The sequence below is a fragment of the Varroa jacobsoni genome, unplaced genomic scaffold, assembly GCF_002532875.2.
Source record: "Varroa jacobsoni isolate VJ856 unplaced genomic scaffold, vjacob_1.0 scaffold_1383, whole genome shotgun sequence".
Lineage (NCBI taxonomy): Eukaryota > Metazoa > Arthropoda > Arachnida > Mesostigmata > Varroidae > Varroa > Varroa jacobsoni.
In genome coordinates this window covers 381,906-408,508 of record NW_019214285.1, presented here as the reverse complement: position 1 = coordinate 408,508, position 26,603 = coordinate 381,906, and the positions used below count along the sequence as shown (strand labels likewise).

General features: G+C 41.4%; 2 protein-coding genes and 2 long non-coding RNA genes across 11 annotated transcripts in view; 2 read left to right on the top strand and 2 right to left on the bottom strand.

Moving 5' to 3' along the window:
- The window catches only part of LOC111269398 (uncharacterized), a 35,812-nt gene extending 22,899 nt beyond the window's left edge, over positions 1-12,913 (bottom strand). For 2 of the 3 annotated variants that reach the window (XM_022848955.2, XM_086972069.1), the window contains exons 1-3: positions 11,561-12,913; positions 7,087-7,223; positions 6,485-6,511 (exon numbers count right to left, since the gene is read on the bottom strand). In XM_022848955.2, coding sequence (XP_022704690.2) covers positions 6,485-6,511; positions 7,087-7,223; positions 11,561-11,728 — 332 coding nt within the window. In that variant the 5' untranslated portion in view covers positions 11,729-12,913. Of the gene's footprint in view, positions 1-6,484; positions 6,512-7,086; positions 7,224-8,130; positions 8,547-11,560 lie in introns of those variants that run through there. The other variant, XM_086972070.1, reaches the window with a different exon arrangement.
- Positions 1-26,603, top strand: part of LOC111269399 (LHFPL tetraspan subfamily member 6 protein) — an 89,123-nt gene that overhangs the window by 7,099 nt on the left and 55,421 nt on the right. The gene's annotated exons all lie outside the window — the stretch shown is intronic.
- Positions 19,639-21,879, bottom strand: LOC111269402 (uncharacterized). The gene is made up of 2 exons (XR_002685751.2): positions 20,937-21,879; positions 19,639-20,099 (listed from the first exon to the last, which is right to left on the bottom strand). It is a non-coding gene; the product is annotated as an uncharacterized LOC111269402 (long non-coding RNA).
- The window catches only part of LOC147752261 (uncharacterized), a 38,239-nt gene continuing 33,652 nt past the window's right edge, over positions 22,017-26,603 (top strand). Inside the window, exon 1 of the long non-coding RNA XR_015314569.1 lies at positions 22,017-23,624. This is a non-coding gene — a long non-coding RNA (uncharacterized LOC147752261). The remainder of the gene's footprint in view (positions 23,625-26,603) is intronic.

Genomic DNA, 26,603 nt, shown 5'->3' with positions numbered 1-26,603 from the left:
CCTGGTGAAGACAGCTCCTACGAGCTTTTCTTTTGATAAATTTCCACAACCATTTCAGTTGTTCGACTTCTAAACAGCGACTCTGAACCTTCTGGTGACACTTGATCAAAAGATTCAAGTCATAAACATCTAGGCTGTTCAGCAGCCGGAACTGTTTGTTTTACGAGGGGCTCAGAAAAAATTACCAGAAAATCGGTTCTAGTCTAAATGGCTGTTATGAGCGGAAGTGCTGTCTTACAGAATTACGCGTAATTTTGTCCCGAGACTTCGTTGACTTACAAATAACGATTTTCTTTTTTCCTGAAAGGGATATGGCAGCATGACGTCGTCTTCACTAGATACAACACTTAGAACGTAAACCCTGGCAGGCAATTTTGCTCTAATAATAATCATTATACATCTGAGTCGTCGGTGAGCCAGCGGTTGTCTCTTAATTAACGTTTACATTAACGAGGAACATTTTCTAGTTGACAGAGAGCAGAACGTAGTCGGATGTTTCGCGCCGAAGAGTAGCAAATCGCAAATGACGGCGCGCAAACTGTCTCGCTTTAGTCTCATTAGCGAGCATCTGTATATTCTTCATGGCGTTTGGAGTGCAGCGCCTGAGGTCCTTGTAAACTTACGGCCCTTACAGTCCTGTTCGTAGGCCCAAAATAGCCTCTCAGTTTCGCACAGGAATTGCACGATAGTCTTCATAAGACAACCTCAGTTGTAACTCTTTCATATTTCCGCCACATGAACGGATAGCAACCTTTTTCAAAGTGATTCGCGCAGCGATTGGTAGCCGAGCACATAGTTAATGGTTTATAATAAAAAACCACATGATCTCGGGACACGTATGCTTAACTTAGAAACTTTACATTATGGCTGATTTCTGCTACGACTGTATTGACCGCTCTATTTGTCGATTAAGTCATGTCGACGTTACCATTTATTGCCTTTTTACCTAAACGATTCTTCTCTGGACCCCCCCCCCTTTGCCGGCTAATTAAACTACTATACGACTTTCATAGAAATCTTTCCAAATTTAGTTGGCCTAGGACCCCGTGCATACATCACTGTCTTCCTGAGGGATGAAGATTTGGAGTAATGCGCAATGCTTAACGCTAATACCGAACGCAAAGCTCGAAATGTCTTATTTCGTATTGTAAAGATAGAAACCTTTAACGCTGGTACTCCCGCCCCCCGTCTAATAGCTAACAATGTCTCCAGCACAGTGGGGATCAATTTTCAATATACTACGGATGAAGAGAATGATGATGTTTATGCCGCTTCGCATAATTCTACCTAGAATGAAAAGGCTCAAAAAATACTAAGTGCCAGATAAAGATCAAACCTGAAGCTTCACAGTTGTGAGTTCAGATGCTACCCACTCGGTGCTGAGATAGCCAAAATACAGAAGTTTCTTCGCTAATAAGTAAAATTAGAGCATTTTACCTTTGGGAAGCTCCATTCAATAGAGTTAAAGGTATTCAATGATGAAACTATTTACAGTTTTTTAATACTACAGTGCCAGTTAAAGTGGGTCATGCTTCAACGGACATAAAGAAACAGTCACGAGCGGGTCCTTCTTGTAATAAAGAAGTTTGTATCATGTAAGTAAAAACATTTCAGGGAATCGGCTTTGTTAATCACAGGTCTGACTAACTTTCATTTGAAAAGAGAATATGTGAAATCAAAATTAAAGGAGTTACACCTTTGTCGCAATTACCAACGACTGAATGATCCAGTCTGCAAGAGATTCGGCCAGTATCAAAAATCAACCATATGCAAAAACTGCTATTATTGAAAGAATAGGACAAACATTTGAGAATTTAATAACGAGTGTTTATTAGTACTTACTATTGAGAAGCTCCTACTGTCCTTTATAGGCCTATTGCAATTGCATTCTGTTATAAACTTCGCCTTTTGTTGGAGTCGACAAACTATCACATAAATAGTTAAGGGCTTATGCGCCGCGTACTCTCTATAATTGAGAATAACAGCGATAAAAGACTCTGCAATTGAGAGGAGTGCTTCAAACTACCTTGTTGAAATAAAGACATACTTTAAATCTAGAGAATGCGCTTCATTTGAGTTGGCCATTTAACATCGATGAGGGCCTCGGATGGCAACCAGTTGTTTATCGGCCCAGAACATAAACCATGAATACGTCATTACTTTCGAAATTACATAATCTGTGAAATTTTATCACTATCCAGAAGCTTGGATATCTCGAACATACGGTAAAGAGTACAAAGGCAACATGACTTCTCATTGTCCTGCACCAAAGAGCAGGAAGTGGCGCGACGCTCATCCACTATAATATACCTCGACGCACACATCTTGCAGGCGACGAGAAGTGATATCTTCAAATCGACCTGTGGTAAGGAAAGAAATGGGTCGCTTCGGAAGACACGTTTTTGTTCATAGCTAAATCAGAGTTCCACCAAAAAAAACGTCGTTATTTGTATTTGGTAGAACTGGAAAGGCGTTATACATTAGGAAAGACTGAGTAAAACGAGGCGGTCAACGACAATTTGCCCATACTAGAGGCAAATGGAACCATGCTATATATTGGAATTGAGTTCAAGCAAGATTTGGAAAGAATCCCTCGGAATCCAGAACCTAGTCCGTCGGAGGTGCTAAGCCACTACGTCATTGCCTTACAGCCCTTGGAAACTATACCCTCATAAAGATTGTACCCATATAATCACAGCGAAAATTCGGAGTCATCGTAATGATATCTATAATTTAAGGAATTAAGTAGCGTTTCTCCTGCTATTGGACTTTGGTTTGCCGACATAACAAAATAAAGGTGTAAATATGTGTGAATAACTGAGTCTTTAACTCGTACTTAGTTGTAATTTTACAGCAACGACAGTTTTCAAATAGGATGTGTCCTTGACAGATATCTAGCGGAAGCTACAAAGCAGGTGCCCATCACGATTATATGATCCCGGCAGTTTGGAGCGGTGCTTCTGAGCCAGGAATGGACAGCGCTGAAAGCAGCATTTGTAATGCCGACCATGTTTGATCTGGTTTCTGCTCAAACTAGACTCAAAGGCTCAGTTCTGATCTATTTTTGCTATATACTCATAGTTTAAGCCTCTCATCACCGTGCCATGTCTCCTATACCTTTTCTCACAGACTCTGAGCTGGGCTTGAAAACAAGGTCGAATGGACGGCTCTTGATAATCATCGCACACCATCTAGCACGCCAATTTTTCTCTCGGATCAGGGAAATGGAAGGTGGTTTGGAGGAGAAGCGTCCCTTCAGCTTATGATACAGATATCACCAACGCAATCCAACCCTGATGAAGCTGTCAATGAGACTTCGAGCAGCCAAAAAAAGAAGAGGAAATGAGAAGTCGCTGAAGAAAGGAACGACATAGTACGCCTTTAACAAAGTGGTGTGCACGGCAGCAAACGTTAAGCGGCAATACGAAATCAGAACAAACCAACGCAACGTGTGTCTCGATGGAAGAGGGGGCGCGGGAGAACGCCTTCTACGCGTCCGTTGAGTGCCGAAAGGTTATTTCTTCCTTTTCGGCCATTCAAAGTTATGTGATTTACCTGCTTGCGCGCTACCCGTTGCATCACACACTTCTACTTGTTTTCTCTAAGCAGTTTGGGATCGTCTAGCTACCATTGACCGGTACCTATACAGAACTGCACAATGTGTTCGAGAAAGAACTCGAGGGAAAATATGTTTACTCCTTTACTCACTGACATGTCTAGTGGAAGTCTGCTTACATTATCGATTCGATCGTTTTGCTTTTTAAGAGATAAATCCGATTTACGTGGAAGAACTGGATTAGTAAAAAGCTCTAACATCGTATGAAATAAAAGAAGATCGTGACGAGACTGTCAACGGACGTTCATATTATTTAGGACACCATTTTAGCCTAATCCGCACAATACCTGCCGTGCTAAGGTAATCATTCACTTTAGCCAATACGGCTATGCTTTTACGGTTTGCAAAAGCCTGATGTCCATAATGGCCGTCAAAGTTATTTGCTTCTCTCAGTACATTTTCAAACTAGCCTCGATCCTATTCGAAGCTGATGTGGACATATTACAGTTTAGCCGTTCTGCTCCATGTTGCCGCTCAACATTTAAAGTCCTGCTTTATGTGTAGACAAATCTTTCGAGTCTTACCTCAGGTACTAGCAGCATTGCTTCAGATCAATTTATGTCCCACAACGTACTATGTGTGATGTCTATGTCGTCTAAAGGCACTTTTGTTAAACCCCGCTTATATGGGAACCTATGAATGCCAGAGTCAGGCGTGCCTTACCGTGATAGCTGGGCCAGATCGCTCTAAATGGAACTTCGCTCGCTCTATGCATGTTCTTTGCTTTGTATTATTTGGAATTTATAGAAAGTTCTTCTATCATATAAGTCCGCTTTCGTTGTTCGGAGGCTTTCGTTTTACGGTGCACCATACCGTCTGTCTGATAGGGGTTTATTATTCGCACTTGATCTCACTTAACATTTCGTACATATTCTATGTAGAATAACACCTTGATAACAAAAATGTGGGTCATATAAGTCTGAGATAGCAGTCTCATTAAAAAAAACATTTCACTTATTCGCACCCTTTAGTAAGTACGTTATAGCTGTAGAAGAACATATTTCCCGTACACTAGAGCTTATAAGTCCGATCTTATTTTAAAATGCTTTGCTTCACTTGTTTCCCTGACTTCTACTAGATACGACTGATTAGAAGCAAGAATTGTGCGGTTTTTGGAGGTCTAACGTTCTCATGTTACCGCAGTCGCCGTTACGGCGGGTGTCAGGTCGTTTCCATGTCAGGATGGAGAAGAACACTGATAGAACTCGCAGGAAAGCTCTGTAAACAGCTGCAGTATTGAAGTCTATGAGGCCTATGAGAGGCCCTGAGGCGGTCTTTGTTAGGAGGCGAGCGACCGTTCCGTCTCGGTCGGCTGTCCGTCTCGCCGCGGAGAGACGCTACCCTGAAGTCCCTATGAATCTCTTGTTTCCCATTTTTCTCCCCTTGCTGATGCTCGTAGCAAGGACATGCTGGATTATGACGACAGAATTTTCCTCTAGTTCGGTCCCCTTAGTCTTAGGCACGCGTCCAACTTCCGGACGTTCTGTGTTCTGCCTCAGGAAGGGCCCGGATGTGCTGTAGCAACAGCAGCGTGTGCCGTTCCTTTTGCTGCATATAGACGTGGAAATGCCAACGATGACGACTACGACTGCTACTAACAGCAGTGTAGATATCTCCCTCTAGAGAAGTGACGAAGCGAAGAGACCAAACAGGGAAGATAGCAAGAGAAGTGCAACTAACTGCCCCCCGGGCAATAAGCAACAAACTAACAACTAGACGATATTCTGGCTCCGTTACAGCCATCTATCATAATCCACCCACCATCCCGATTCTAGCCATAGTTAAGCATCAGTCCTCATTTTCATCTGGCAGGCTTCTTTTCTCAAGACGGAAACCGACCATCGACGGAACAGACGCGCAACCACGAGACCGACGAGAAACACCGGTCTGTTTCGTCGTGGCTTCAGGCTAAACGAGAGAGAAGAAAAAAGATTCGTAAAAAGTAAGCGTTACGATCTGAGAAAAACCACCAGCATTACGATCCTGCGAGAGAAGGACAGTGAAGCAGTTGCTGCTCCTTCTATGATACTGGTGGTCCAACTCAACGTGCTGTTGTGGGAAGAAAAACGATCCGCCAATCCAAGCTTTGATCTCCTCTCCAGCCAGTACATTTGAAGGGGTCCATAGACACGACTACCGGCGCTGCTATCTCCATCGCCCTGACGTTCACGAACCTACACCGAAGTAACCCGGAGATTACGCCCTCCGCTCTCAAGCTACAAGCTGATGGCATTATAAGAAAGTTTGGGGGTGGGGTACCCCATTTTCACTGTGTAGCCCTTGCGTTGCTCGTTTCTATAACAGAAGAGTCCTAACATTGGATGGTCTCCATGTAAGCAAGCATCCAGCCACAGCCAACTAGTGGGGAGTTAAATCGCTCTATTGGAGCATCCTCTCCCCTATCCTGTGCGCCTACGAGCACGTCACCAGTGCTCGCGATCCTTACCGCGATTTCCGCAATCTGCTATTAGTAAGGGCCTTCTCTTTTTCGTTTTCCTATATATAAAAAAGTAAATGGGCGAGGCCAAGGCAAAAGGACGAAACAGAAAGGGAGTAGGAAAGCAAGGATAAGGAAAGTGGAACTGTCAGTGCTTTACGGTGGAGAGAGTTTGATATACGATCAGATTTAAAGCCACCTGATGGGAACTTGAGCATTTAATGAGATTTTTGTTTGGTTGTCATCTTGCTCGGAAAGTCTGAGCCCATCGCGGCTACGTACGGTCAGGCAGAGTTAAATGATCTAGTGAAGAATTACTACGAATATGTCGTACGACATAAGAAAGCGTCACTGCAGATACGTACCGAAGTTTTAGATGGTACATAGGATATAAAAATGAATAACTGGCTAGGTCTAGTTGAGGCACTTACCTTGTTGATGAAAGCATCGCAGATACACTGAAACAAAAGATAAGAATCCGTTTATAAATTGAATATGATTTATTTTCTAGTAATTTTTTTTACACAGTTATTATAGGTTAAAATGAGCCGGCGCTGAAGCAAGGGTCACCAGCTATAGACGCATAAGGGGCTGATTAGCCGACATATAATACTTAACTTATTAAATCTGCCACAAAACGAGCGTTGCAACAATCGAGTTGCTTCTGTCAAAGTGTTTCTCTCAACAAAAATTATAAAGGTGAGCGTACTCTTGCCCCCCCATAGTAATTTTCACTCATTTCTTATTACTGTTGTAAGACGTCTCATTTTGCTAGAGGACGCTCTCCAAGTAGTGTCGTACCAATTTCATTGAACCTTTAATGATTCTTTAACGTCACGTCAGGACTGCGTCGTTACTTGAAGAGAACGCAATCGCCGGTATTTAATATTAAGCGTCTGATGTAATATAAAATGACTCCAGATAGTCGCGGTTTATCGCATCTTCAAAAAACAGCGCGCTATTTGAGGCACGAAGCCTTGATTATACTTTGCGTTGGAACGAACCTAAAGAAAATTGACGTTAATTTACTTACGATTGCCGATTGCCCTTCATGTAAACAATGATGCCTTCTTCACTGTCGCCTTTATCCTGATAGTGGAACTTGTTACAGCGAATCATTGTTTCCATGAGAAATGGAGTACGCTGCACCTCATACCACGTTCCCATAAACTGGAAAGTCCGTCCATATCGAAGTTGGCCAGTTGTTGCAGCGCCAATTATACCAGCAGGCGAAAGGCGCGTGACATGAGCGGATACATAATAATACAGTAAAATTAAAAATGTAGACTCACAAAATGATGGAAATTCTTGCACATCGACTTCAGCTGAATTCTTGTACACTACATACTGTATATTATTTAGTTACACGATACAGGTTTTTTTTTTTTTAGCAGAGGACAACTAGGGTTTTAGTAGCTAGTAGTATTTGACAAAACCAAGTAATTGCCTATGATTACACTGGCATTATAACCTGTCTGGTACGCGCTGCGTTCCGCTGCACCCTCACATAGGCCCTGTGTGTCCTAAATCAAAACCAGCACCATTTGATAGAGAAACAAACGGAAAGGCAAAAGTAAAGAAAAAAATCACTGCTTTGACGTAGAAACTCGAGAATGAGATTTAGTGATTATCATGAATATAGGAGTAAACATTTGAAATATGTGAATATACAAGTTTTTTTTTTATATTTTGAATAAAACTATAATTGCATTATATGAATGTTTAATTCCACTTCACTTGGTGGCAATGTATATATTAACGGTTTTTTTTCTCTATTAACGGATGGCCTTTCTGTGCATACCGGCAATCCCATTTCTATTTACAATGTTTATAGATCTCAGTGATACTTCACAACGAAAAAGCAAATATGGTGCTGCGATGGGTCTATGGTGCGATATATTAATTTAGCCCTGCAAACACTACGATACAAGTCTCTTATGCACAGACGTAGTTACTAGGTTTTTTGTTTAAATAAACCGTATCTGTTGTCGCCTTCTTCACACAATCAAAAAAAAAAAAAAAGAAAATTAGTGCGTCGTAACAGGTGCCATGAATATGGCGAACTAGTGTACTATACCGTTCAAGAAAATCCTTAGATAATGGCAGTAAGTTCGATGGACCCGCCAGATTTGGTCTTTGTAGCTGGTCCTCCGTACCTGCCACAACAATCTTGATCGTTTTAAGTACGCATGTATATATATATATTAGAGCAAGCAAAGCCATACGATATGTACCGTGTCACTATTTAGAAAAATACTTCGTTCTTTTTTAACTGCCAGGTGCTGTTCAGTTCTATCCAGACGATAAGAAAAGTAATTAGTGGTTCACAGGTTTACAATGCTCTATTCTATACCTTGCGCAAATATCAATATAAATAATACGACATAAAGAAATTGACCCATGTTTCGCTAGATAAAGTTCCAAAGCGGACTGCCCGGAAAAATCTCTTGTCAGTGAAGATGCGGATAATACAATGGATCTAAATCCGAAGACGGGCACAGATTATGGTTGATACGAATCTTTATGGCATTGATAATGGCAAAAAAACATGCTGTTTTTACCAACCAGGCTCAAAGGATGCTCGCTATTTTTCGAAATAATTCTGAGGCTCTTTATCAAATGGCCCAACAGCCTGTGTGTCGCCAATTAATGCTTAAAGGAAATAAATAATGCTGTGAAGTATTGCCTGCTCGTACGCTATAATCGTTGTGCTGTCAGGGCAAAGCTCCAATTACCGCATAACTTCATCTAAGGCCGATGTATCTGGTTGCCAGGGGACGACACAAACTAAGGTTGCGACAATATCTTCTTATAGTAATTTCTACATTACCGTTAACAACTGTGCGTCTCGTATTGGTTAAACAGTGTTGCCGTACAGAATTTGTCAAGGTCGCACAAACACATACAGATACGTATAGAACGATGTCCGTTTGTGTGTCTGGCAAATACATATTATAAGGTTCCTGTCGACCTTACGACAAGCATATATGTTTTAACATTGATATAGCTGAAGGACATATTTAATTCAGTTTTGTCTCGTTTGATGCTGATGAAACGTATTCATTCCATGCGGCTTCACTATCGCATCTACCGCTTTTGAGATTGACCCTAGTAACTGTATCTGGAGCTGTATATAAACCGTTCAACTTGTAAATAGCTTTCTACGATTCGCAGACGATTTCTAGTCATCTAAATCACTGTAACAGGGTTGTGGACCAATGGCCTTACATGTATATAATGCTTAACCTACTTATCTAGTGCACGTACTGCCATCTGCTTTCCCTTAGTCTACCTTCAACTGGAAGTTTACTTCTTCAAACCAAAAAGACTCCTTTTTGCTCTCCTCTCCGGATAGCACACACCCCGACGACGCACAAGTTGTTTTACAATACGTAAATTTTACGTGCGAACAGTGGAGAATTTTAGAGGACTGTCCATACCTTCCGAAACTAAAAATAAGTTACTATCTAATAATTCTTTGATTGCGTACATAGGAACATTCATGATAATAACAAGAGATATCTAGAGAACAGTAGCAACTTGGAACATCTGTATAATTGACCCTGTATTAGTAACTGCACGACGTAGCCCCTTTTTTTTTTGCTTATTGCCCTTTCCACCGTAAAAGAGCGAATACGTTACCTGTGCATTGCAGTCCTATATTTACCAGTCCTCAATCTTTTTATTTGTACGTTCCAATCTTCATGGTTGTCAAAAACTTCGTCTTAAGATACGCTATAGATGACTGCACTAGATCGAGACATAGCAAAGGTTACGTACTCTATCCGTTAAGGGTGCGCGGGTAGCGGATACGTCCATTCGAATCAAATGAAAAGATACACTAGCTCAATGTGCTGCTCCACGTATGTAATTCGCATGTTTAGATGAAACGTATTTAAACCGTAGTTGAATTATAGAAACAGGCTCATATGGGACTAGGTAGGTTCAGCCTTTCGACGGATTTGACTACACTGATCGTGGGGCCCGTCGAAGCGTACGTAACTTCGAATGAAGCTAGAGATTCGACAACCTATTCAACTTCAAAGTATTCTATTTTACCAGGGATCTAGAACCTAGCCCAGTGATTGCAACAGAATGGAATATGTGTAGACGATTTATATATTACATGTTACGGCTATAGAAGGTACACTATTTCTCTTTTTGTTATAGGATTTACGATAGAAAGGTTGTGGAAAAGTGTTTGACGTTCGCTTGTACAATTTTGTAAGAATTCTGGTTATGTTGAGGAAAAAGCTGAAGTTGTATACATGATTAGGTTGTCTCAAATGTTGGAAATTTTAATTTTCATTTAACGCCTAACTTATTATTGTATCTAGTAAGTTTAGTGTTCACACAAAAATCCAAACAACGGTTGAACAATATTAGACCGTGTTGCCTTCGGCGGAAATCGCAAGTGCCGATACATGCGTGACAAAAGTCGCCGGAATCATGGCTGACAATACAGAACCAGTCTGACGCTATCCTGTAGATCGAAGGGTTAATCGACATAGGCGACTGTTGTTTTTCGCGCATGCTCAATGATAAACTCGTCATTTTTTAGCTAAAAATACAATCCAGTTCATGTTAAAGGTTCATTGTTCGTGCAGCTTATTACAGGGTTGCTATAGGCTAGTTTGTATGCAACGCCAGTGAAGTGGATTTCGATATATTGTCGTATAAAACTGAGTTTAACAAAGAGATTATGCATCAATTGATATACTACTTGTCTATTCTGCGTAAAGAGGAGCGCCACGCGTACGATCCATTCAGTAAATAAAAAAAAAATCGTAAATATTAATAAAAAAAATTTTCTCATCTGACAAATGCATTATCGCTGATGGGGTTTGTTTGTATGTGTCGCGTCGCATCCACGTACGACTTCGTCGTACCACGTCGGCCAACTAGATTCACGTACTTACGGCAGATATCGACAAATGGTCGACCCCAAGTGACGGTGTATAGCGAGAACCAACTTCCCTCCTTGGGGTCGCAAACAACGCAGTTTCAGTATCTGAACTCGGTGGAAAAAACCGATCCAGTGTAAGGTGATGCCGATATGGTTTGCCCTCTGTGGATTCAGTTTCCTATTTCAAATCAGACTCTCGTCGAGGAATTTTAGAAGCCAAAACAGTCATTTGGACAGGGGTCGCCTCTTGCCAAGCCATTTTGACTTGACCGAGAACCTACGTTGAACGTTCTACTTAAAACAAAAATCATTAGCCTAGCAAAGAAAGGTGACACATAAATCATCACAGCACGTAATATTAGACTCAACTCGAGTCCAGAGCGCGCGTGGTCCTAGTCATTCGGTAGACCGCCATATACAAAAGACGGTGGGGCTTCCCTCATAGTGACAATCACAAGCAGCTCGTCCGCATCGATCGGAGCTCTCCTACATACTTCAAACAAAACGTCGTCCTCAGAAATCATCTTGAATTAAAGCTGAAAACACTAATTATTTCGTACGTATTTTTAAGGCTAAAAGAGGTAACTGTATATTCACTCACCCTATCGTGATCGAAATCGTCGACGGTCTTAATTTCGGTGGGACACAGTCCTGGCATAACCATTGCATCTGTGCAACGCACTAAAAACAGCATTAACAGCTGAGTCAATCGCACCTGTCCACATAATAACGTGACGAGTGATAGCGCCCGTGCTGGTACGCGCGTCATGTCAATTGGTAACTTTTCCCACCTTCAGGTGCAGAACGCTATGGTCGCCGCCACAGACCTATCTGCAATGTAGACGGAACGGATCAGGCAAACGGGGTTAGCAATAGCAAGCGTGGTCTCTGGTGGAAGATTATGGAAGAGTCTGGACTGCAAGAAAGGAAAAAAGACACTCCCACCGTGTGATCCTTCGCCCACTGTTTCGCGAAGCATTGCCGACCCCGTCTTCTTCGACATAGATAAATGTTAATACAACAGCTAAATAACGACCGCTCTGAATGGCAGGCTACTCTGTAACTGAATAGCGTGATCCTGTCAGATCATAATTCTCTCTTCTGAATAATTAGAACACACGCACCGATAGACATTATCTTCACAGATGAATCTCAGCGACTGAAACAAACCAAAATCGGCGACAAAGATTCATATCTAGTTATTCCTAACAGTATTTTCATATTTTCAGCCTTCTTGGATTGGTAATCACGTGTTGCCCTTCGTTCATTCGCGGTGTCCCGTTTTATTATACCTTCAAAATACGATTGATATTTTAATCAATTAACAGATAAGATGCTATTACTTTAAATGTGTTTGCATCAACTTCGCACTTCTGTGATAATTTCGAAAAAGTAATGGGTCATTTTGGTTATGATCGAAGACAAAGCTACAGGAAGTGCCCAAAAGCCATCGTTATAGCAAACCTATAACAAACCGCTGTCATCTAGTTCTCGCCAAACTATTGTACCTCTAACCCCTCTAACTATGCCAAAGTGAAAATTCATCTCGATTATATGGAAAGAAGATGTACACTCTGCAATAAACAAATGTATTTCACTATATTCTGACAGGAGTTGCTGACGCATCTGTCTAGCCACACCGTGTCTGACACAAACTTCACGAAACTTGTCTAGTATTCAACGTTGCTTCTCAAAGCAGAGCTACGTGATTGTATCTTTTTGGAATTGCCCTGCCTCAAGTCAATATTAAGCATTATTATTAATAACATAAGCATATTAAAAGTTCCCAGTTGAAACAATCATTGTGCTATATTGTGTTCGAATAGTGTTTATTATAAATCATTTTAATATAAGACACACTGCGAAAATATTTTTTTTTTACATGTAATTTGTGCATTTAGTCAATTCGGTAACTTGATAATACCATTACACGCAGGTATACTACTATATGATAAATCGGTGCTATAAATAAAAAAAATATAGGCACGACTTTGAGGCATCACTTACTTTAATTAGCATAGGAGAATTTTTTCCACAGTTCACTATTAACAATGTGTCGTATGTATGGTATATGTAACAACTTGAATGTATGGTACAGTCAGAACTGCTTTAAAGCTTCCGAGTTATTTTCCGCTTCTGCTATCAAAGGTCTCCTGCTCAGACCAGTTCGTTGGGTGTAAACACGACAGCGCAAAATGCCTCTGGGTGTCTTTTGAGGTATGGGGACGAATGCTAGATAATGTCTAGGAAGAATTTTTGCGTAAGCGAGTTTGCATTCATGTGGAGATCTTGTCCTTAAACAACTAGTTAGCATTAGTATTTTAAAAGGAAAGATTGAATCTCACTAGTATTACTTTTGGCCTATATCTCGAGCCTATACCGTTAGGCGTTCCGATTAGACCTTCACCTCCTAGCACGAAACGAAGTGTGTCTACGCTAGTATTTGAACCTAGACCATAACGTACCCTTAAAATTAGCAGGCAGATACGCTAACCACGATGTCGTCACCCCAACCCCACTTTACGGCGGTTTCGTTCTGGTGTTTCATTGTACCCAAAGCAGAAACAACGTTTTTTTCTTAGCATGTCTAAAGATGAACTTTTAGGTCAAAACTGATGCGCAGCCAAAATAAAACAACCATTTAGTGGAGCTATATATTTCCTACGGTTGAGCTACTTTTCTAGGTTGACAGCGTTTACGGCTTTGTGGCATATTGCCCCGCAACTGACGTACGAGAGTTCTGAAGTCTCACGGTACCATTCCAAAGCAGACCTTACCCCCTGATGAAGAGAATTGACGTAATTCCATTAGACCTTTCACCGTCCGAGCGAAAAGAAACGCATAAAGCGAGTAGCCAAGTGGAGAGCTCTAGCAAGCCTTACATTGCGAAGCGGGCATCTGCAGTTGCGGCTTTTGTAAGAAGTCAACATAACTTCTGAGAATATATTCAGCACGCTGGAAAAAGGCTTGCATAATATGTGAATTTGAACACAGACTGATGAAACGTACTTTCCGAGCGTTGTAAGGGTGATTATAAAGATCAAAAATCGTGAACTTCCCTGATGATCTGCTATGCAAGGTCGTACTTTTACTGAACTAGCGAAAGCTGTTTGTCTCTTCCTAACTCTTCTTCATAACGGAAGGCGAAGATTACTGTTACGTATGAAAGAAGGCTCTTCAGGCTATATTCAATTAACAAAGGGCTATTATAGCCAGCATGAATAATGTGATATAGAGCTTGGATAATGATTGTTTAGATTTTAGGCCGATTTTCGCTAATGATTTGCGCTACGGGTCTTGAGTAGCTATTGGCACTCAGAAAATTTCACAAAGTACTGTTTCTCAAGTCATATCAAATTATACATACAAAACACGGACAAAGAATATACATTAAACCCACTTTTTTTATATTTATTACGTGAACCAATGCACGATGACCTGGATAGGAGGTCGCTTTAGAAAGCTGCACTCTTGAATACAGTCACAAAACTTATTCCGATAAAAGTTATGACAAAAAAGAAACTATTATTGTAATCTATACGTGCACAAAGTATGATCTATAGTGTCTTTTCTTAATATTTGCGTTGAAGCCTTACCCACCGTACTGTTTTCGAAGGAAAACTTAATCACGTAACCAGCTATAGATGCTGTAAAACAAAGGAACACTGAGCACATATAAAACGTACTAGAAAATTATTAAGATATCCAACTTGTGTCCCAGTGTACTCGTTTAGATTGATGTTCTTCAGTTTGTGCACACTGTTCCATTCCACGAAGTGGTAGATGAAAATTCAAAAGTTCGAGAACCTAAAAAAAAAACTAGAAACGAAAAAAGTCCTTTAACTAGATCACAGTAAACTTCTTCCGATCACTAAACCGACGAATCAACAATAAGCTCAGGCCTGACTATCGTTCGGTGGCCAAAACCATTCGGTGAATTTATATGCTTTTGGTGCGCTCATCTCATTTCCATGCGAATTATCACGGCGTCCCCCCGATATATCTGATGTTCCTGATATTATGTCTGTCGCTGATAATCGTTCATTGATCGTTATCGCTATCGTCGTCATGTTATAGTCAGTATTGCAACGATGTTATTAATGTATATGGTGTCTGTTTTATCACGGTCGGCAATTGCTGTTTCGGATGCTGCAACGCGTGAAAAATTTCAACTGGCGGAATAGCAGATCTGTAAACCACTACAGCAGACAAGTGCGCAGACGTACGAGTGCTTGTAAAAGGCCATTGAGTGCTTAAAAAAGGAATACGGTACGCGGAAGTGTCTAAATAGGACCAACTCTTGCTGGTCCTATTTTGATACAGTGCAGAAATTTCCAGTAAGCTTGTGCTTGGTATTGGCAAGCTTAGGTTATTTATATTTTTATAGTATAATATATTTTTAACTAAAGAATTAGCGTCGTACCTTCTAACAAACTTACCTACGCACGTACACCACCCAGTGCAATACAGTAGATGATAAATATAGCAGCACTTTGTCAACAGTCCGGATCATTGCAACGCCTACTTAGCTAGTATAAAAGGTAACAACGTCAAATAATATTCCTCACCGGGAATTTTTTTGTCAACTGACCTTATCTATAAGGTCTCACGATATCTCTCTGTCTAGAATTCTGAATTGTAATCTATTCTATGATGAGATCGTGCGATTGGGCCCAGAGATATTAAGATCACTTGCACGCAGCGCCGTCATTGCCGTCGTTGCACTAGATATTCAGGTTCGGTGAAGAGATGAGCAAATAATTAGTCGTGCAGCTTCACGCGACCGAAGTCTGCGTTAAGACCTAACCGATATATTTATGCTATGAAAAAATATGTTACCAATTTTGTAAAGCTACAAGCTTCGATGAAAAGTTGTATCGGTTGAACGGTTCTACGATTCTTGTTCAAGGTCTCGCAACTTCAGCTTTAGCAAGGATATTGAGACATTTGCCAGCTAAATGGCTTAAATATAGGAGAGAACCTCAAACAAAGGTCAGCTCCCAAAGAAACGCTAATTATAAAAAGACTAATGAGTCATAAGGTTTTTGCTTGTCTAAGCTTAAGCAAAGCACCGTCCCCGGTCGAAGTAGAGCTTTTCTGAAATACGAATTCCTAGGGAACGACGTACTGCGCAAACGTGATCAGCTCAACTAAAGAAAACGTGGTTTTGAAAGATAGGTAGATTTATGGGTGCTTTATATAGATACTCGATTTGGAGACATCGTTTTCAACATTAAACCATAATCTACTTGCTTCGTTTGTTCCACGCAGTACGCCATATTTGAGAAGATTTCAGCGTACGTATATCTTGCGGTAGCATGATATTATGTTTAAGTTATCGGTAAAAACATGTTCAACAAAGCAATCTAGACGGGGCTTGCCCAGTGCTTAGAAAAGATGATAGTCATCTCGCGAAATTTACTCCGTCTATACGTTATAAGGATTACTGTTTCGGAGCCGTTACGCAAACCATTTTTCACGTACAACTTACCCGAGGCTGGGTACCCGCTGACGACGAAAAGTTCGTAACAAACCTGTATTGTTCGGTAAGGACGTGACTTGCTAATGCTACTATTCAGCTTAACGTTGCATTGTCGGCTAATATGACCAATACGCAGACGCTTAGTAACTTGTAATGACAACTTATTATTATTATCTGTATTACGTGTTGTTATCATCTGAGAAGATCCGAGTAAACAATAGTTCACTCATAAGCCTTGGCCAAGGCTAATTCGACCAAGTAACTCGGGGCGTTGACAAAAACCCACAAAATAAGTGTACTTCACAATAACATTTGCATTCCAGTATATATGCTTATAGATTTACGTAAGGCAGCGCATCTGGATGAATGTTTATTATTCGAGTGTCCTATCAACGCGTTCATCGCCCGTTCATTGAGCTGACTTGACTGTCAAGCGATAGACAGCGTCTTCGACGGCGAGAGGATTCAATGAATCTAACGAGGTCATCTGTTGCAAACATTTCACAGGAAGTTACTTCGCCTCATTTGAATCAATTTTAACTTAGGACAAGGTACTTTTGAATCATATTTAGTTTTCAGGCTTCGCCCGACAGCATCAAATGTGTGTCTGTGTTCACTGGTCGACTGTGTGGACTGTGGATATCTCGTGCTTATCTCAGAGACACGATCGTTATATAGTATCATTTCTAGCTATTGATCTTCAACGAGATGAAAATAGTGGTTCGCAAAATGTACTATACTCTCCCGAATTTGTGAGCAACGTGAACGTAAATCACGCAATGGACGATCTATCTGTTTCTAATGCGCCATTTGGTGTCACCGCTTCGAAGCGTAACAGTCACTCCGCTCGTCAGCTGAGAACCGCTGGCTTCACCGGGTATGCCATGGGCTGTTTTTTTGCGTACTCTCCAAATATCGAGCATATCGAGATATGCTACAGTGTCTTATGGATTAGCTTGCATTTCGCTATAACGAAATAAAGATTGACTAGGTTTTTATCGTTCGGAGCAGATTGAGTTTGTTGCTTTTGACCAAAATGGTCGTCGTTCCCGTCGCCGTTTCTGCTAGCTATTAAGCCATTGGAGTGCTATGCATCCTAGAGGCGTAACAAGATCACTACGACTCTTCCGTGCGTTCTAGCCCTAACTTTAATGTAACAACGTAAACAAAGTTATAGATCAACGGACCCAGCACTATGGGGCCTGCATTAATGGTGAAAGCGAGAAGATCTCGTGGGACGATAAGCATTGGGGCAACCAGATAATTCCCCTGTACCCGCTTCTGTGATCTAACCGGCTGACGTGTAACCCATCGTGACCGAGCATCGGAGAGCTTCAAAGCCATAGTTTCGTTGTAGTCACTGGTAATCAGTAAAGCTGTTCAGCTAAAGCCTACAAGTAAACTGTTTGTTTAGTCCGTGTCTGAATAAACAATGTTTCGACACTTAATTCGATTTAGGCTCCTGTTCAACGCTTGACCTGTTTGCACGGTATTGTGTGCCTTGTGTGAGCATCTGTGGGGACACTATAGAGAATCGCGATTCGAAACGTTAGTGGGTTTGCGTGCGTGCGTGCGTGTGTGTGTTTGCATGCAGTAAAGGGACTCCATACGTACCGCTAATGGTACTGAGTAACGCTGAAAGCTGTGCTCGGGAAGCGGCCGACGTAAGCAATGAACAAGAAAACTCCGTCATACTTACACCCGCTTAACTCCTATAACATGAGCCATGCTATGACGAGACCCTGCTAGGTAATCGAACAGGCTTGTTTGATTAATAACGGGTACGTAAGGCCCAATTGATGGCGAACAAAAACTCGTTGCGCGATATCTGTAAAGTGCTAATGCTGTCCAAGTGATGCCAAATACCATAACTCATACGACTGGTGTTTATACAATATAAATATACACGTCGACCCATCAGAACAAACAGAATCCCGCACTCGTCAGGAGGGGTCATTGGCTACCATGATCATGGTCATGCGTTACAAAATAACTTAAAAATACCGCTAATCTTGCATAATAAATATCTTGCGTATAGAAATGCTCCCATCGGTTATCTCCAGACTAATCAATGAAGGCGTTGTTTGTACAAGAAGGTCCATCGTAAGAGTTTGTATGTACTAATGCATCATTTCCTATAGCCAAGATGACGTGAAAGTCCTGTGCCGCCGTGCTCCGTGGATATTGCCTTAGTTTAATTTTCAAAGTTTTACTCGAGCCACTTTGCCTGTTCGAGATACATCTACTTTATACTATTATTAGCATTTCAGTAAAACTCCTCCAGCCAAGACAGCTCCATGGAAACTCGCAGTTCACGATGCCGAATTTACGGCGCTCCGGTTTGTATTCCGACAACAGCCTGAGTGTTAAGGTTTTGCATATGTCTATTTCTCTTAAATAAAGAATTTTTAAGGAATAAGGTAGAATGACAAATGGAGGTGAGTTTTTCCACCGCAAATGACTTTAAGCTTGATGCAGTAAGCTTGATGTTAAGAACTGTTAACTTTCTAAAGTTTCCTTCAAGGGAAAAAACAATCTATTCGATTGCATACTTTTGGGGACCACCAATTCAATTAAGAAGATTGGTCATGCAATCGTTCTATAATAACAAATTTATTCCGTTAATTTGTTATTAAATACGTTCTCCATAGACTTTTCAAGTTTGCCGTCTTCGTTGTTGTCGCTCATGTGAAGTTATGACTATCCCTAAGACTAGCTTGTTTCTTAACTATTATATATGTATATCATGGCATATGGTTGTTTCCGGTCTTTACGTTTTGTTAACTTTGCATAAAACGTACTCCAATCGATATGTGTTAATAAAGTGCTAGCTATTATATATTTTAGGCAAGGTCGAAAAAAAAAGAGTGAAATATAGATTTGATAGAAAATATTGTTTTAATCAGTTATAGATAGACTGGGCAAGAAGAGGCAACAAAAAAAATTGGGCCATTTTCAATAGATATAGATATTTTCTCTCTATAGATTTTTTTTCTAGTATCAACCCCTGACAATAGTTTAAGAAAGAGCTGTACCTTTCGAGGTACTTTCACGACTTCCATTTTTTTTATAAAAGAGGTTATAATGGCCCATGAAAATCTAGCTGACAAGATACATGTGTAACGCGATTGTAAAAAGTCGACTAAAGTTTATAAAATTGAAAGCTAACGTTGAATTAATAGAAAGCACGCAATGTAGCACGTGGACACCCCTTCACCTCTCCCCCTCCCACACATTTATTTGGCACACTCTGTGTCTGATATAGACGGTTTCAGATACAGTGTACTATCAGAGCAACTCGGATTAAAACTTACAAACGATGTGGCTAATATGTGCGGCTGCTTTTCAGTGGAATCGCCATTAGAGGTAGCGTTGTCTGTACTCCCGAAGTTGGAGTTCCTTATAGAAGATAATAGTGCCATTAAAAAGGCGAGGTGGGCTAAGGAAAAAAAGTCAGTTTGAACATCGCCAAATCACGAAGCGGGCCCAATATCAGATTTGCCGAAACTTCGGTGGGCGGTTGGCTACTGAACTTTTTTTTTGAACCATTTGTCCTATCATGTTCGACTCAGCTTGAAAAAACTATATTATTAAGAGAATATTAAAAAGGGTGTTTGCTTCGGTAGAAACTGTTGAGTGCGAAACGCTTAAAGCCATTCTGAAAGTTAAAGAAAATAGAAGACACATTTAATTCCATGAAGTTAGAATTAGGTCAAACGACTATTAGGACATATTAGGGAAACAGGATAGCATTGTCAGTTGAGCTGTGTTTTACAGGTTATCACAATATGTGATATATCGAGTGCGTTAGGTGTCGGCGTTAGGCAGAATTGACCTGAAATCTGCATTTTCTGAATACTGTCAGTTTTGACATCTAATAATAACGGTAGATAAAATAAAAGTAAGAGACTTTACTACGTTTTAATAACCGTTCTTCTCATTATATACACGGGATATGGTGACAATTTTAAATTTTGAACCATTCAGGAGTGTCCATTTAAACAGTGTATTTATAACGTTCCAGAAACGGCATGTCCGACGCACGACAGCAGTAACGTTACACGAAGAATGCATATATTCCATAAGGGGTTAAATGATGACATATACAATAATCAAAAAATCATACACACTTTAGCTCTTCATATAGTTATGCTTAGACAGCGTTATTATTTTGATATAATTTTCGTAATTAATTGAACAGTAATGTATTATTATCCGCGGCAACTTATAACGTTACACGGCAACTTAGAGCAACTTGGAGGTGGGCTGCAATTTGTTTTATAATTAACTATGCGATGTTTGTATTTAACTAAAGTAGTACTGTGAGTAAGGTCCTTGAATCTCGATTGCTATTTGCCATGCCACTGCTGTCCTTTTTGTCCTGCGCCGTACCGGTTCTAAGAACTTCTGGCTGTGTACCTTCACCTCCATCCGAGGAATCTCAATACTCAAGCTTTTTATTTTCACTTTTCTTTTTTGGCCTGGGATCACATACCTGACTGGACACCCAAATACCACAGTGGTATACCAATCGACGACGACTGGTATCTCGATTGGAGCTCCGGCTTGTTCTGTTCCAGTGTCCCGTTTGGCGTCGTCGCTTTCGACTTTTCCTGGCACTTTCTCGCTGTTTCGTTGCGGCGGTCCCCTCTTGGGCTTCATCTTTCCCACTTTCTTTTTCGAGCTTTTTTCCTCATAATCTCGTCCACATGGCCTGATCTGACCTCGTGGTCATTTCCACTTTCCACGTGGTCTCTCCCCAACTTCCTTCATTATGTGACTTGGCCCCGCCGTTTTCAAGATCTAGGGGTTTCTTGGATCGGTGACGACACAGTTATCTTTAGTGGCCACGAAGTATACGAGCTTCATGATAGAGCATTTCTCAACTGCCGCTGCTGATCGCTGTGGGCTGGGTCCACATAATTGGTCTTCGACTCCACCAAGATTTTGTCCACCAGCTCATCAAGCCCTGTCGGCTTTTACGCCTGGTTTCCAACTCTTTTTCACTATTACATGCCTTCTATTCATTTTATAGGCTCCTGCCCTACTTCCACAAGTTCCGTGATCCACATCTTGGTTCTGCTTGCCGGTGGGCGCCCTTGCGCGGGTCCGTCGTCTGGACTGTCGATAGCTGCTTTTTTCTAGCAACAGCAGCACAGACCGCAGCAGGGTATCGTATGCATCTTTCCATTTCATACACATGTGGTGACGATTGCGACGGCCTGCTATAGGCCGTGAGGATAAGAAGCCTTGTTTTCTTCTTTCTTTCGTTCGTTCTTCCATTGCGTTGTCGGATCCTACCCTTGTCTGGTTTTCGTCTCGTCGGTTGCGTCGGTATCCGCCTCAGTTGTAGCTGTTGTCCTACTTACGGACTCAGAGTCTGTATGGTCGTCCGTTTTGCCTACTACGGTTACTGCCACTGCTGCTGTTGCTGTGGAGTTGTTCGCATAGACATCGCCTGGCCATGGCCTTTTCGGCTGTTTCTTTGCGTCCGTACTCCCTCCCCTCTCCCACGTGGGAAAGGTTCCCTTTCCCAGCGATCGCTATACCGTCGTGTTCCCGTCAGACTACCTAAGCCTGCCAGTCCTGCGCGCCACTAAAAGAAGACCCACAAACGTTCGGCTAGCCGTCTTGCTGTTAGCTGTTTCTAGCTGTTGCTGCCTGAACGCTTTTTGCAAGTGTGAAAACACAGGGTTCGAGGATCAGCGGCAGCCGCGAGGATTGATCCGCATCAGCTCCCTGTGCATGTTGTCATTTACTCTTCTCGCGCTTGAAAGAGCTTCAAAAAGTGCTCTTTATAGTGTTACTTCTAATCGTACCGGAGGCGATAATAGTTTTACGACTATTCGCGCTTACTCGCGTCAGTCTCTCTCTGTGTAAATGCGTACATATATGTGTATGTTTGTGCAGTGCTGACCTACGGGAGCATGTGTCGACATTTCCGTATTCTCACAAAGAGAAGCTTAGTTGCGTCGGGTGTTAGTAACGGTGACGCGCGTCGTTCATTTTGTGCAGTATCGTGCAGCTTAGAGCCACTGGAGAAAAGGTTTATCCAACATAGAGGAAACCACCTAAAAAAACTAAGTGGATCACATGTGATTTCTAACACAACATCACACGAGTGATGTTGTGTTAGAAATCAATCACAGCTAGCTAAATAATAAAAGTTAAACCATCCTACCAAAAATACCGAATGCCGACAACGGCTATAACAAACAGATAGAAAATGAAATAGTTTAATTGGTAATAACGTTTTAGCCCATGTGTTAATGTTGCGGATTGATGTGCAGGTAATAATTCAAAATACAAAACTTTTCCAAACAAAGTAGCAGGTGTCTGCTCGAAAAGTGTTATACATTCATAGCGTTTCGTATAGCTAGCCGCCTTGTTAGCGCAAGGTGTCAGGACCTCTGATGGGCCACTGTTCCACTATAGCTCTCCTCAAGAAGAATGCATCCGTGTTTACCCTGACAGTTAATCTGTAATCTCGATATAAAGCCTTGGAGAAGCAGAGTCACGACCGTATAGGATCGGAACGACAAAGCAAATAGCAAAACAAAGAATTGTCATAGACGCCAAAAAGCCAACGAAATAAATCTGCGAGCGCGGAGGTATCTCGCCCGCCTTTCCTTGAGAGACCGTAAGACGCGCCTCTTACTTAAGGATACGATGAGAACGAAGAACTCTTAGCATTCTCAAATTTTTTCGCGTACGCAAGTTCATAGCACTCCTGCTGTCGCCTCGGCTGTGGGTGGCGGCTTTGAGGCTATATCGCCGTCTAGAGACCATTGAAAGAAAAAAGTTTCCCGTTCCGTTCGACAAGAAGCCCTGCCGCTGGCTGGCGTCGTTTGTGCGACTACACTCTTCTACTACTGTCGGCAGCGTCGCCTGTCTACTGCCACTGATACTGGCTTTTGCCTGGTTCGGAGGTCGTTGCCGTTGCTTCTACGCCGGCGCGTCGTCGTAGGAGTTCGGCGCGGGCTTTTCATCGTCACTGTTTCCATCCGAAGCTCACTGTCACCCTTTTCCTGTTGCTTTTTCTCGTCGCCACTTCTGCCAGGCTGCTGCTGCTGCTGCTGTTGCTGTTGCTGGAAGACAGCAAACGAGTGAGACACGCGTGTCTGTCACTACGAAGGATGCATTCTTGATACCCCCATCTGCTCAGCGCTTTCCGACAAGTCCGGTGAGTTTTCAAGACGGTAGACGAGTAACTCCATTTGAAGCAAGTGGCTCTATAAATCCTACAACGTAATAGCCCTCGGATACCTTTCACTAAAGCTAGGACAGGTCCAGAAGATAGAGAAAAATAGAAAAACGAAAGCTCGAAACAAAGCTGCCAGTAGTAAATAAGTAAATAAAAGATGAATAGAGTAGAATACGCGATACCTGACACGACTCTCATTATGACTTGACCTATGACATACGTTTCCTCAATAATTTTTGGAAAAAAACTACGCAGTCATATATGAGCTTGTAGATTAGTAATAAATAGTTGACAGCGAGTAGAAGTTTGGCCTTAAAGAAAATCTGTTTCAGATGAAAAAAATCGTAGGGATGAGTTACCAATATTTACACACAGCGATGATTGTCAGAGATTTAAAAAAAAAAAAACGCTTTCCTTAGATAGTGAAGCACAAGTGGTTTGTTCGACAGTCGCAACAAAGGAGATGTCCTTTGCTAGCACGGGACACAGGATACGTTAGTCCAAAGACTAAAAAGTTGGACGTCATTGAGGGTTACAAATTTGGAAGCCTACATAGAAAATGTAAAAGGTTCAGAGGGGCGGGGGGGGGGGGGGTCTTGCCGTATTTAAAGCGTCTGTTTGGTAATACGAGTTTTTTAAATTGCCCCTTAAGTTTTGTTTGTGTTACACCCTCGTTCGGAAACACGAACCCATCAGAGTTCGTTGATGTGAGAAGTAATCCGTCGAACGACACATAAACGTTTCATAATTCGCGCCACAATAGAGAAAGTCATTTTCTTATATTTACAAACTAAAGGTTGGACATTGAGCATCACGGTCATGGCGTGTATTGTTGCTCGTATTTAAGATGGCGGCACGTGCAATAATCCGTCATACCGTTGGAACGAGCGACTGGGATAACTGCGCTCGAGTGCCTACACAGAGCAATACAAGGAAAATGTGTAGACTAACCATACATTTTCTATTCGATGTTTTCCTCCTGTTTTAACGCGTTTTTTTACTTTTAACACAAAACCCTATCAATATAGCATGCCATTATACGACACAGAATAGTAATGACTTCAGTTGGCATTGCATGAACTATCACTGTGGTACGACGCTTATTTCATTTTCTATTATGAGACGCTAACAGATATTAGCAGAGAGAAAATCGTTCCATACCGGTTCCTGTTCATATTAGATGCTTGATTGTTTTAAGAGCTATAAGAGTTTCTATTATAGCTTCATACACAGAATGTGCATTCTCCGCTCACTGTCTCAACGTATTTCTACGCTATTTCGACGTGGTTAGCGCACGAGAATGACTTGGTTTCTGATAGCTAGATTTGGCTGTTTTATCTTCTATTTGGGTGCTGGAGATGGACCTATTAGGAAGCTGGCTTGTAGTATAGTCTAATATAATGTGATACAGAGAAGGTTCCGGCGAAACGACACACATTGACACATATGATCGGTGGATGTTAGAGAAAGTGGGAGAATAAGCCTAAGGATAAAACTTCAACAGAGGAGCAAGGTAAACGGAACAGCAAACATTTCCAGGCGAAATTGTTGGTTATTGCTCCTCAGGTAAATTGAATTTCGTCAGTGCTAGGTTGAGTTTCTGGCAATGGTTATTTTCCGTAGCAAAGAATACAAACGCCTCTTAGCAACTCTGAAGACGGTACGGCACTGGGTCTCAGGGGGACAAAAACGTTCTCACATGGTTGACGACGTTCGATTAGCTAAGAAGAGGACAGTTAATCGAAATGTACCCGAACAGATAACGTTAACATCAAGCATTTTTACTTCAATTTTATAAATCGGTATTTGTCTTGATCGCTTACTTTCATGTTGTTATTACTGTCATTATCGTCATCGTGACGATCATGGTTGTTGATACGTTGACGTACATTGTAGTAGCTTTAGTTTGGATTTAGGACGTTTCTAGGCTGATAAAGGTTGACATTAAGTCGACTGTTGTTACTATTTATATTCATTTCCGTCCATGTACATCTCTTCCAGTCCGATCGCCTACCTAGTAGGTCGCCGATAATTTCGATAGGGCTCCTGTTGGTTGGATGCTAGCTTCAGACCCATAACTATTACTAGTACTCAGTGTTTTATCCTATGGTACGCTCTATGAATGCATCTGTACGCAAGTTTCGCAGTAGATGAATTTAAAGCCGTTGCTTCGCTTCTGCTTGGCCAACACGATCCCAGTGCAACCATACTCGACGCTCGCATCGTTCGTTTTATTGACGTCGCTGTACGTTCGCCTTGACAAGGGACGACGCTCTGAAAGTTATCGAGAAGACGGTAGAGAAGGCGACGTTAAAGGGATGTAGGAATAAAAGCAAGCGGAAAATGACAAAGGATCAACAAAGTCGATGTATATATCGACATACATTCGTATACCGAAACAGTAAGCTGAGACCATTGTAACGCTGTCGTCGTGAGTTGTACCAGCAAAAGCATCACTCGAGCGTTGTTTGGGCCTTTTTGATCGCCTGCAGAGAAGATCACGTAACGAGTAGATGGACTTCTCTACGTTAATATGAAAGAAAAGTACGAATGTTTTCATCGAAAACGTTGACGACAACCCATATTACATAAGATAGCAAACTATGTGTAAAGATAGTATATATTCAAATATCTTTCTAGAAATTATTCTATTGAAGAAAAAAAACAATCAGCTCAAATCCGCTATACCGCCTGTGAATACAGATCAATCAGAGAAAATAATCTGGTTTATAATAGCATAAAGGAAGAAGCAGAGTCATCAAACAAAAGCTAATTGACATTCAGAAAATTCAACGAACTATCTTCTGCTAGACAAAAGTTAAAGCGATCCGAAAATATGTGTTTCGACCAGACTCACAGCAATGGAAATATCGTTTGAAAAGACACCTGATAAAAGTGGAAAAGGCAGCCGGTATTTGGCAGATGCCTTTTTTTTTTTGGTAGTGGTCTCTTCACTCG